The 12,656-nt window shown below is 40.7% G+C and overlaps 1 protein-coding gene across 5 annotated transcripts in view; it reads right to left on the bottom strand.

The window, feature by feature from the left end:
- The window catches only part of mib1 (MIB E3 ubiquitin protein ligase 1), a 54,234-nt gene extending 49,213 nt beyond the window's left edge, over positions 1 to 5,021 (bottom strand). For all 5 annotated transcript variants that reach the window (XM_061732498.1, XM_061732499.1, XM_061732502.1 and 2 more), the window contains exons 1-3: positions 4,208 to 5,021; positions 2,753 to 2,924; positions 461 to 590 (exon numbers count right to left, since the gene is read on the bottom strand). In XM_061732498.1, the coding sequence (XP_061588482.1) occupies positions 461 to 590; positions 2,753 to 2,924; positions 4,208 to 4,436 (531 nt within the window). In that variant the 5' untranslated portion in view covers positions 4,437 to 5,021. The remainder of the gene's footprint in view (positions 1 to 460; positions 591 to 2,752; positions 2,925 to 4,207) is intronic.
- Positions 5,022 to 12,656: the final 7,635 nt, after the last annotated feature.

Below are 12,656 nucleotides of genomic sequence, written 5' to 3'. Positions count from 1 at the left end.
ATACTTTCAAGTACCATTTAGTTTTCTTTAACACCTGGAAATTGTCTGCGTCTGTCAACTGAAAGTGATCAGAGTTTGTGTGGGTATGCTTTCTTGTAGTTTTATCTAATTAGTCTCTGATGCTTTAAAAATCAACTGCACGAGTCAGCTAATTAATGTAGATTAAAGCAAGGAGGAAAAATGTCTGGACAGAGCTACCATCTATTAAATAACTCAATATGTCAAGTTCCCATCTACTGGTAACATGCCAAATGAACCTACAGCTAAAATGTATTTGTGTTTATGTTAAGGCAGCAGTTGAGACATGTGCCATGTTTAAAGTGCCCAATTAAAATATTTTGGAACAGTAAGAGGAAATTCTGATATGATGTTGATACATTCAGTTGCTATCTGATTAATGGAAATCAGTGCATGTTTAGATGAGGCTATACAGGCTCTAGTTTTCTGGGTGATACCCTACCTTTCCTCTCCTTCCATTGCCTCCATCCTGGTCTTCCCACTGCCAGTCCACTCCTCTCACAACCCGGCCACCAGCAAAGATCCCTCTGGCTGTGATTTTCTTTGACTTGCGACGTGACTCCAAAAGTACTCTATAAAACATTTCAAACATTATAAAAACATTTACAAACAGAAACAAGCATTTTTTCTTTGAATGAAAAGTTAATGACACATATGAAAGGTTGCTTACAAAGGCTCTCTTTAAATACTTAACTAATGTACCAGTGATGATATGTATTGCAGGGGGGAAAAAACATAACAAAACACAAAAAAAAAAAAAAAAAAAAAAATCAGTGGCTGCTCCAAAATAACCCCCAACAGTACTTAAGTTGCCATATATATTTATATGGAAACACCGTTTTTAATTGCATGGGAAATGCAGATGGAAAAGAGCTAAGTAGTTAAATAGAGAGTTTGAAATCACAACAATGCTGCCAGCTGCTCAATAGCTACAAGCATAAGTAATTAATTGATTATAGCAAATAAAATATCCAGTTTCCAAACAGCAAAGAAGAGTGTGGGCTTTGGTAGACATAGCAGCTGGGCAGTATAGCAGTAACCAGCGCAAACAGCTTGCAACCTCTAACCACTCCCTCTTAGGTACTCAATGAAAGAATCCTAATTTGATGCAACAAAACACCAAAGGAGTGAGCTGGGGAGACCTCCAGCTCCCATTGTGCATCATGCCTTTGTCTGTGTCAATGAAGTCGTACTCAACTGAAAAGACTGCCAGCTGTTGGGCCTTGCTCTCTCTCTCTCTCTAATAAGTTATGATGCTTTGACTTAACCCATCATCATAGTACTACTGATGGTCTATTTGAAGTCACTTCCAAACGTTATACAATTTAGCAAATGAGAAGTGATATTAGTTAAAAGGTCCAGCTAATGCACTTGTAAATGTGAAGTATTTGATTTGATTACTTGTTCTTTCCACTGCATTAACTGCAATATAAAGCATGGAGTGCATCACACAAAGCTAATACTAACAATTGCTCTTGACAGTACAAACTCCTTATAAAACAGGCAACAATGTTACTTTCCACAACTAAAACACTGTTTTCAGAAGAAGTTTGGACGACATGAATGAAGGAGATAAAAGTAAATGCAAGAAAACGTGTATTCTCATATGTAACATAAACTTTAATTCTGATTAAACAAGAATGTAATATTCTGAAATTTTCCAAACTAAAAAAAAATCTTCTGATCTTATAAACAAAGTCCCAGCTTAAATAAATACATTTGTAGTGTTTTAATGCATGTACATTTTGATTGTGTGTTGTCATTGGGCAGATAGCTAAAAGATCTACCATTCCTCTCTCTTTGTAGTAATTTTATGTTAGCACATTACAGAAAATGTATTTAAAAATGTTATAGGCACATGATTAAGTTGCTACGTTCACATAATATACAGTTTTAAATATTACTATGAGTCTTCCGCAGCAAATGAGGAACAAAAGAGAAAAAAGCTGGGTGATCGCAAGGAAAACAAAAGAATGACTTCAGGTAGAAAGTAATTAAAGAGTTTGTTTTGGCAACGCTGGACAACAGAATAATGTGAATAAGTGAATCAACAGGACTGTTCAAGTTAAAAGTGTTGCAATCAACATTATAATTAGTAGTTGGAGTTTTAGTACTATATAAATAGTAATTTCTGGGGCAGTTATTACACATTTCTGATTATTGTTATTATTTGTTTTAAAGAGTTTTGTTAAAGAGGATTTTATTTTATAGTGTTTAAGTTAGAGGTTTTTCAGTCTTTATCCACCATAAAACACAATAAAGTAAAGCAATTTTCTTGAACTTCTGAAATTTAAAACTCGACTCAACATATACTTTCAATCAACATGTCTTTACTATGTTTTACCTTATACCCACAAGTGAAAGAGATCATGATAAAAGGCATAAATACAAAAAAATAATAATAATTAAATGCTGAACTCTGCTCAAAATATTCTTATCCATGGGAAAACGTGCATAAACATATTTTAAAAAGGTCTGACTGAAGACTGAGTAGTTGCTTGGCAACTGAGGGCTTGGCGCATATGGATATATTCTGTCTGCCAAAGAGGCAGGGAGCGCAAAAAAGGCTTCTAAAATCACACTCATGGTATAATATAAAGCTAAACTATAAAAGTAAGAGGGCCAACCTATCACAATGAAGTTTAAGGATTACTTAGCCACCTTGTAGGCACTTGTTTCCCCAATAGTGAGCCCAAGGTAAGGAAAAATCAGGGAAAACAATAAGTTAACAAACCTCTCGCTGCCTGGGGTGGTGATTCTGTAGAACCGGTGTCTCAGGTGATGCTTGTCTCCATGGTAACAGGTTGTGCAGAGGTCGTAATTGGTGCACTCTGCACATTTCCAGCGAATACCAATGATGGGCTGCTGACGGCAGGTGTCACACATGGTTCCATCATGCTTGATACCTGAAAAGAAGTAGTGTTTCTAAGTTAATGAACTGAGATTGTATTACATGCATACAAATAATGTTTATATTTATTCATTTATTTTAAGAACAATATTCATACCATGATGCTTTAAAAGCCTATAAATATAACTCTAAAAAGCTGCTTCTCATCTGCTAGAGTAGATCATCAGCGGGAAATACAATGACTGATACTCAGTTTGACTAAAAACTGAAAAGTAAATAAAAAGGTATGAATATGGGGTTATTTCAAAAAAGATCAGGCAAAAGTAATTAGTAAAAAGCTCTTCAGGTAAACACTTCACTGTGAACATTCACATGCATTTTCACGTACATTGCAAGAGTGTTGTTTGCGATCAACCGAAACATATTTACAATTCAGTTCAATGAACGACGCAAGACGTGACTGGACATGGAACTTCCGACACAAACTTTCATCGGAAAGCAAAACATTGTATTAATCCCAAAAAGGGCAGAGTTTCTTTAATAAAATTTTAACAACTACTAAACTACGAAAATCCCGGGGAGGAAAAGTCCCCCCCATTAGTAAAGCTGTCCCCCCCCTAGAATAATTTGAGACAGAATTAATAATTTTGGAACAATGCAGTAGTATTTAGTAGTGATGCAGCAAAATGAAAATTTGTGGCCGAAACCGAAATCGAAAATAATAATAAACAGTAAAATCTCAGTCATCACCAGAAAAATAACTTGTTATTTGACAACTTTCACCTGTTTCAAGTAAATTTTCACTTGAAATAATTAGAAAAATCTGCCAGTGCGACAAGATTTATCTTATAAGCAAAATCTTGTTCCACTGGCAGATTTTTCTACTTATTTTAAGTGAAAATCTACTTGAAACAAGTGAAAATTGTTGTTTTTTTTTTTTCCAGTGATGAGTCTTGTTTTAAGTGTAATGAGATTTTTTTTAACTAAAAATGAGACATTTTAACTAGAAATAAGACAAATATTCTTGTTAAGATTTTGGGTTTTTGCAGTGTATTATGTCAGATGTGCTGTATTATTGCCACCTTCCACCTAATACCATTGTTTTGTATTACTCTAAGAAAGGTCTTCTTCCTGTTTGCGAGATAGAGTTGAAAATGTCAAAATGCTGTATTAAAGGAAGGCTAAAACTTTTATTCCTTGTCTCCCCCTGGATTTATTCTCTAAAATGTTACTGTTTATTGTCCCCCCCAACTATGAAACGGGATTTTCGCCCCTGCAAGCCTCTGTTCTTTTGTTGAGATCTTAAAGCGGTGTGGGGAAGTAAATAAGTGAGTTAACCTGTTGGAGCACTGTCCAGTATCCTCACGTCGTAAGCCCCGGAACAGCGGTAGTTGGCAGCAGTCCCGTTATCCCAAACAACCACCACTTCTTCTGGACTTTCAAAACTCCTGACGGTGCCGACATGTCCCTCCCCGCCGTCCTGCTTGCCCCACTTCCAGTCGGGTCCGCGGACCACCCGGGCTCCCACTCCCTCCATCATCGCGCGGTTGTTCCTGCCGGTGGTCATTTCTGCACAGATCCGGCCACCACAACAACAATAATGCTCAGCTTCTCCTCGCAGGAAAAGGGAAAGAAAAGACGGAAACAATCAGAGCTAGTCTTTTTTTTGTGCTCAGTTAGCTATCCAAGGAAAAGTGCTGGCTTTTCTTCCCCCTAAAAAAAAACACAGGGCAGTAAACCAATTCTTACTCAATACTAGTCCCTTGAACCCAAGTCCCAGCTCACTGAACTGTGTTTAAAAAAACAAACACATGGCTCTTTTGCCCCAGCAGCAGACTGGTTGTCCCTCTTTCACAGTCCAAACACACAAGAAATGCCAGCTCTCCAACTCAGCCAGCTAGCGAGCACGGCGGCTAGCGCTAGCACTGCTAGCTGTAGAGATTTCCTCCGACTGGGGGATAATGTCCTCCTTCTTAAGGCTGGCTGTCCTTATTGGTGTCTTTCAGTGTTGCGGGGAAAAATATCCCAAATATGTCCCCCCCGTTTTTGTGTGCCCAGAGATGGGTCCATGAGCTGAACTCAGAATGAGAGCGTCGCCATTATAGTCAATCACCGTCGGAGCCTCAGACGAGCAACAACTGGCTCCGGAGCTGCACGAGGATCCCCGAAGACGGCGGCGCGCTCCCGCGCACCACAACAACAGAGCAGAGGCGCTCCCGCCGCGAGAACGCGCATTTAGAACCACTGGCCTTAAAAGCAAAAAAAATCAGGGGGGATGGTGGATTTTATTCAATTCAATTGAATTTTATTTGTATAGCGTCTAATACAACAAAAGTTGTCTCTAGACGCTTTCCAGACTTTAAACAATAAGCACACTGTCTTTATTTGAATGTTTCAAATAAGAAAACAACAATTATTATTATTATTATTATTATTATTATTATTATTATTATTATTATTATTATTATTATTATTATTATTATTATTATTATTATTATTATTATTATTATTAATAGTAGTAGTAGTTAGGGCTGGGCAATATATCGAGATTTTAATATATATTGATATATTTTCAAACTCGATATGGTACGAGACAATATCGTTTATATCGATTTTAATTATTCTTTTTTTAATGATTTTGATATAGCTTATTTTGTACGACGGAGTATTAGGGCCAAACTAAGAAAAAAAAAGAAGGAAATTACGAAAATAAAGTCATAATAATATGAGAATAAAATCGTAATATTACAAGAATAAAATCGTAATATTAAATATATTATAAATATATAAATATAACTTCACAAGATGCTCAATATTCAACATTTTAACACACTCTTCCTGTTAGAGTTCACATAAATTAACACTTTATTCTTGTAATATTACGACTTTATTCTCATAAATTGCGACTTTATTCTCGTAATGTTACGTTTTTATTCTCATAATATGACGACTTTATTCTCATAATATTACGACTTTATTCTCATAATATTACGACTTTATTCTCGTAATATTAAGACTTTATTCTAATAAATTACGACTTTATTCTCGTAATGTTACGACTTTATCCTCGTAATATTACGACTTTATTCTATTACGACTTTATGCTCGCAACATTATGACTTTATTCTCGTAATTTCTTTTTTTTTTTTTGTCTTAGTTTGGCCCTAATACTCCGTCGTAATTTTGTGACAAATTGACTTGAATGTTTTATTTGAGATTTGCACAAATGTTTTGTTATTTGCACTGTCAACTGTCAACCTCAGTGGAAAAGTCTGTCTGTTACTGTCTACATTGTATTAATTGCACAGTGTATTTGAATTTAATTGTTATGCAGGAAAGGGATATTAGTTTTATTTTATTCAAGAAGCATTTTTATTCTATATTTGCAGGCAGTTTATTTTTATTTCAGTTGTTTTATACATTTTGATATTATGCAGACCTCTGTTAATAAAGGTACCTGTGTGACATTTGGCACGAGGCATTGTATTAAAACTGACTGTTTTTTAAGGGTTTGCCTCAGAAAAAAAATGAAGCTAACAGAGATGCTATGCTATAATGCTTTGGGGGAGACCCCAATTATGGCACAGAAAAAATATTGATATATATCGAGTATCGCCATTCAGCTAGAAAATATCGAGATATAACTTTTGGTCCATATCGCCCAGCCCTAGTAGTAGTAGTAGTAGTATATTGATTTATTTTCCTTATTTTTTTTTTTTTTTTTTTTACCTTGTCTGCACACATATTATTGATTGATACCATGACGGTAGAAACCAAAAGTGTATATATGTGCATTATTACTATATGTAATATATACATATATATACGCACACATATGCGTACACATACATAAATATACACATACAAACCCGGTGTTTTTTTTTTTTTTTTTTTTTGGGGGGGGGGGTGACAACATCCACTGCCAATCCAGGAAGCAGGAACACACGGAGACACACGTCAAGCACTGGAAATCTGCAACAAAAAACCACAAACAAAGCACGAAACCGGCACGGAGCCATCCAAAACACGAACAGCAATCGACCTAAATCTTGAGATCTGATCGCAGTCTGAGCTAAGCTATCGCTACCGCTACCTAAACCCAAAAACTAGAGAGCCAGCATGCAGGTGAACAAGCCAGTGTGTATGTCTATGTGTGTGTGTGTGTATGTATATGATCATGCATGTGTGTGTGTGTGTGTGTGTGTATGCATGTGACTAAATGACTATATGTGTGTGTGTGTGTGTGTGTGTGTGTGTGTGTGTGTGTGTGTGTGTGTGTGTGTGTGTGTGTGTGTGTGTGTGTGTGTGTGTGTGTGTAATAAACCGGGTGGCGGGGAGCAACCCCGCCACCCGCGAGACCAGAGGCCGACAAGGAAGAGCCCGGAACCCAGGCCACCGGCAACCCCACAGAGGGGAGAAGTAGGAGGGAGGCAACCCACCGCCTGCGAGGCCCCCCCCCCCCCCCGGCGGCGGCCGAGGGGGCCCGCGGGCGGGGCCCCCACGGCGCGGAAAGAAGCAGCCAGGGATCCCGCGGCGGCGGACCGCGACCCAGGCAATCCCCGGCCACTCGGTCCGGGCCGGACACGCGGCCAGGAGGCCCTCACCCTTCAGGCCAACGACCCCCACCCGGCAGGGGGCCAGCCCGCCCGGAGAGACAGAGCCGCCCCGGCCGCCGACGCGGGCAGGCGCACCCGTCCCCCACGAAAGTGGCCCTCCAAGACCAGAGGGGCGCCCCGCCGTAGAGGCAGCGGGGGGGACCGGAGACGGGCCCGGAGAGAGGGAGCCCCCCAACAAGGCGACACCCGCGCAGGCCCGACAACGGAGGGCCCCAGACCCAGGCATCCCATTCATTCATCCATTCACCTATCCGATACCTATACTAATAATAATATAATATACTATACATAATAATAATAATAATACTAATAATAATAATAATAATAATAACCATCTTTGTATAATATAATATTGATAAATTATTAAGTTTTTGATGTCCTGCCAATGGAGGCTCAAATCCTCCATGGCAGGACCCTTCCATACCGCATTCTCACCGACACAGACATACAATCACGCACCGTTTCCCCCTCCCCGGGGGGATCCAGCACCGCCAGAAGGCACCCCAGGCTGCACGGCGGGCCCCGCCAGGCCCGGGTAACCCGACCCACCCGTCCCAGGCCCAGGCCGGTGAGGGAACGTGGGTGATGTGGGACCCCCTCCCGCCGAAAGGCGGGGGGTCCGGGTCGTGGGGGGCACTGTCCCGCGGGGCCTGGCACTCCCCGCCTCACGGTTTTAACAGCAAAATAGACACTGCACATTCAACACTTAATAAATACATTTGACAAGGACACGTAGTTCGGGAGGGGGGGGGGGGTCTGTGTCAATCGATACTTGGCCCTCCCTCCTCCCTGTTTTTATGGCATTAATCACATGCACTTATTTTTATTTTTTAATACATGCTTGATCTGTTAGTTAGTTAGTTAGTTAGTTCCCTATTCTGTCCTCGCAGTTTGTTTCAGCTTGTACACCTAGACAGATAGCTAACATTCTGAAGAAATTCTTTTGTTTGAGGATTTCTTCTCTTTTGGTCCTCAGTTTTATTTCTTGTATTTCTCTCCAGTTCTTTTATTTTTGTAAGACTGCAAACAATAAACAAAGATAAACATTACTACAAAATACTGTCTGTTGTAAAATATTCCCTTTGTAATGCCTTTTACATAAACATATTTACATAGTAAAATGGAAACAAACATAAGCAGTAACAACATTAATGTTACTCTTTCTAAGCTATTACTGATTAAACAGATAAATAAAGCCAGCTAAATAGGCTGTGACAGATTAACTGGCGCCTTCTGGTGGACAAATAAAAACACTGCGCTGCCACGATAAAACGGTAAAGGTGACAAACTACGTTAAGAAATAACAACCAAACTTGAACGGTAAGTAATCACCAATTAACCTACTATGCATGTTTTTGGACTGTGGGAGGAAGCCGGAGTACCCGAAGGCAACCCACGCAAGCACAGGGAGAACATACAAACTCCACACAGAAAGACCCCCACATGGCCAGGGAGTGGAACCGGGAACCTTCTTGCTGTGAGGCAACAGTGCTGCCCACAGTATATATGTTACGGTTAATGTAGAAAAACGTGTATTTTGCAAAATAGCCGGCTAATGTGCAAAATAACCGGCAGGGCGGCTAATGTAGAAAAACGGCAGTAGCCGGTTAATGCTGTGGATGTGTCAGACTCGACATTTCTTCGGGGAGTGTAACGTTAGGCTTCTTCAACAGCCATAAATAACCTTGTCAACAACAAGCATGTGCAGCATATGGGCTTCTTCAATTGGCTGTTACGCACCAACTGCACTGATTGGCGATGGTAAGTGACTGGTTTGAAGCGCGAATTTCATCCATTCGACTGAACTGTAGGCTATTCTGTAGTGTAGTAACTGGACTCTATCTACCAAATGAATGACGTTTGCTTAGTTGGTTTTGGTTTAATCAATTTGTGCAAATGGAAGAGGAGGAGAGGCCTCATCTCATCATGCGCGCGCTTCGGGTTTGCGCGATTCGGGTTTAGGAGCGCACCTCCCATGAGAGAGACGCAACAACTGTTTGTCTGTTTTGGAGGTGGCAAAGAGAAGGTGGGAATAGATCTTTCCTCACAAAGACTGTCACACTGGATATTTGCGAGTACATTTCCCAGACCTATAAGGCTGGTAGAGGTGTGCCCAAATTCAGAGCGCAGTCCACTGCGCTTTGCCACCTCGTTGGCGCTCTATTCTGGGGTGCCAATGACGTGATCTATAGTTTGCATTATTCGTTTTGGAATATTCAATTTAGGAATATACTGCATGGGATTTGGACTCAGAATAATCGCTATAATTGCCACGGCATGCCACGGTCAGCTCGAGACAATTGTCTCGAGCTGACCCGAGCATCGACACTGGAGAGATGAATAAAAATGTGATGTCCGCGCACCATGAGCTTAAAAATGTATGTACTTTGCAAAATTGCCGTTTTTCTACATTAGCTGCCCTGACGGTTATTTTGCACATTAGCCGGCTATTTTGCAAAATAGCCGTTTTTCTACATTAACCGTAATATATACATTGGAGTGAAAATAAAAGTAGTGCAGTACGAGAAAGAAAGAAAAACAGTGCAAAAAAAAAAATATTTAAAAAAAAACTTAATGGGGAGAGGCCAGGGTGAAAAGGTGGGTTTTGAGTTGTGTTTTGAAACTGTCCAGAGAAGGGGAGTCACGGATTACGGCAGGGAGAGAGTTCTCAGAGGGTGGGGGCAGCAACACTGAAGGCTCTGTCCCCAAAGGTTTTCAGTCTGGTCCGAGGATGGAGAGCAGACCAGCGTCTGAAGACCGCAGGTTCCGGGAGGGAGTGTGATGATGAAGGAGGTCAGACAGGTACTGGGGGGCGAGAGTGTGAAGGGATTTGTAGGTGAGTAGGAGGAGTTTGTACTGTATGCAGAACTTGACGGGTAGCCAGTGGAGGTGGATGAGGGTGGGGGTGATGTGCTGCCAGGGCTTGGTGTGGGTGGGAACCCTGGCAACTGAGTTCTGCACGTACTGGAGCCGGTCCAGGGTTTTACTTGGAACCCCGGACAGGACTCCATTACAATAGTCCAGTCGGGAGGTGAAGAAAGCGTGGATGATTGTTTCTGCCACAGAGTCAGAGAGTGAGGGACGGAGACGTGAGATGTTTCTGAGGTGGTAGAAGGCAGATTCGGTGACAGATTTAATGTGCAACTGGAAGGAGAGGGTGGAGTCCAAGATGACGCCCAGATTACGGACCTCGGATGGTGTGATGGTGCAGCCGTCCACCCTGATGAGAAGATGTCCAACCTTCCGGAGCAGTAGCTTGGGGGCCACAACCATGAACTCTGTCTTGTCGCTGTTAAGTTTGAGAAAGTTGCTTGTCATCCAGGATTTTATGGCAGAGGCAGTTAGCCAGAGACTGTGGGGGGAGCTGGGAGGATGGTGAGGTGCTGAGATAGAGCTGGGTATCGTCAGCGTAGCAATGGAAACTGAGACCGTGATGGCGTATCATCTGGCCGAGGGGGAGCAGGTAGGTGGTGAAGAGTGTTGGACCGAGCACAGAGCCTTGAGGGACACCATGGTTGACTGAGGAAGGGTGGGAGGAGGAGCCAAGGTCAAGGATGATGACAAACTGAGTTCTGTTGGTGAGGTTGGATTGGAACCATGACAATGCAGAGCCAGAGATACCAAGGAGAACAGACCAAGGAGAATGTGTGAAGTTTAAGTATTCACATAATCATTTGCACAATCACATTTGAATAATATAAAGTAAAGCGTGTGCATTGTTCATTTGTATTATTTGTTATTCAAATTGACCTGTCCAGGGTGTACCCTCGCCTTTTGCCTGTAGTGAGCTATAGGACTTGCTCCAGCAGACCCCCTTAACCCTACAATGGAGTAAGCAGGTATAGAAAAAGGATGTAGAGATGGATGTTATCAAAGAGAACTCAGTGTCATGGGGTCTTAATGAAGTGTCTGTCATTTTTGTGTTTAGATTTCGATACCATCAGGCACTACAGCCATGAAAGATTTCTGCTTTTGCATGTAACACATTTCAGGGCAAAGGGGTACTACCTGCACTAAAGGAACTCAGTTGGTGGACTTGGCCCTGGATGTGGTAAGAAACAAGGCAAAGAGCTGTAAGTGTGTCCAGGACTTACAGCTCATACATTTCCTGGCACACTCTTCACCAGCAAGGCAAACCATATCGTGAACACATGCAGTGTGCTGCCCTCACCCCAATGTTCATATTATGCATTCGGATATGGTCAAATTTAAATGTTTGGGTTTTTGTATCCCTTTATTTATCTGATGCCTTTCAGTTGTCCTTCTTTGTATGGTCTTTCAGTTCACTATGCTCTTTTTGATGTCAGACAGTTGAGCCCTACAATGTTTGTTTTTGTAAAACAGTTTAATGGAACTTCACTGAAGAATGCATTTAAACAAAATCTGCACCTCTTAATTTATAACTCTGAATCGCCTTTTTTATTGCAGCTAGTATGGTAGCAAGGATGACATCTTTTGGCCAAATCTAGCTGTTGCACTTATTGTTGGTTGAACCTAATTACATGGAAATGATTTCTTTACATGGAGTTTCATTAATGGTCCTTTGTAAATAGAACTGAACTTTAAATGCTCTTATAGCTAAATTAGAAAAAAATAGTTTTTTAAATGACAGTTATATCACAAGAAAGAATTGTTCTTTTCAATCTTGCTGAGAATATCATTAAGCAGGTGAGAGTTGTTTTCTACATTTTACTCTTTCATTTAGTCCGTCTTGGAGATTGATATAGGTATCTCATTAATTTCTTATTACATTTTTTTTCTAAATTGATTTGCTTTGCCTTAAAAGAGAGTAACTGAATTTTCTTTCTTTCGCCCTCGTGTGGCCTTCATCTCATCCACAGCTGAGAATAAAAAAATGTGTTTAATTGGATTTAAGATTCCTCAGATGCATCACATAAGAGTTTAATTTTATATGCAGTTATCAGCATTCTTGAATTTCAACTCAAAATGAAAATAAATCAGTTTGCGTGAACAGAACATTTTGAAGTCTAGGAAGTCTGTCTGTGCAGGGATAGAAATGTTGAATTTGTTAAGTGTTAAGGGTTTGTGAGAAAGGGAACATGTCCACTTCTCCCCTTACCTGTATATGTTTCCGTAGTATGTGTGGGTCACTGTGTTGGGAGTGATTCAGTTTTAAACTGTGTTAATTTGGGTGTGGTCCCCACTACTTT

This window comes from Cololabis saira, chromosome 10, assembly GCF_033807715.1.
Source record: "Cololabis saira isolate AMF1-May2022 chromosome 10, fColSai1.1, whole genome shotgun sequence".
NCBI classification, from domain to species: domain Eukaryota; kingdom Metazoa; phylum Chordata; class Actinopteri; order Beloniformes; family Belonidae; genus Cololabis; species Cololabis saira.
This window is presented reverse-complemented; position numbering and strand designations above follow the sequence as displayed.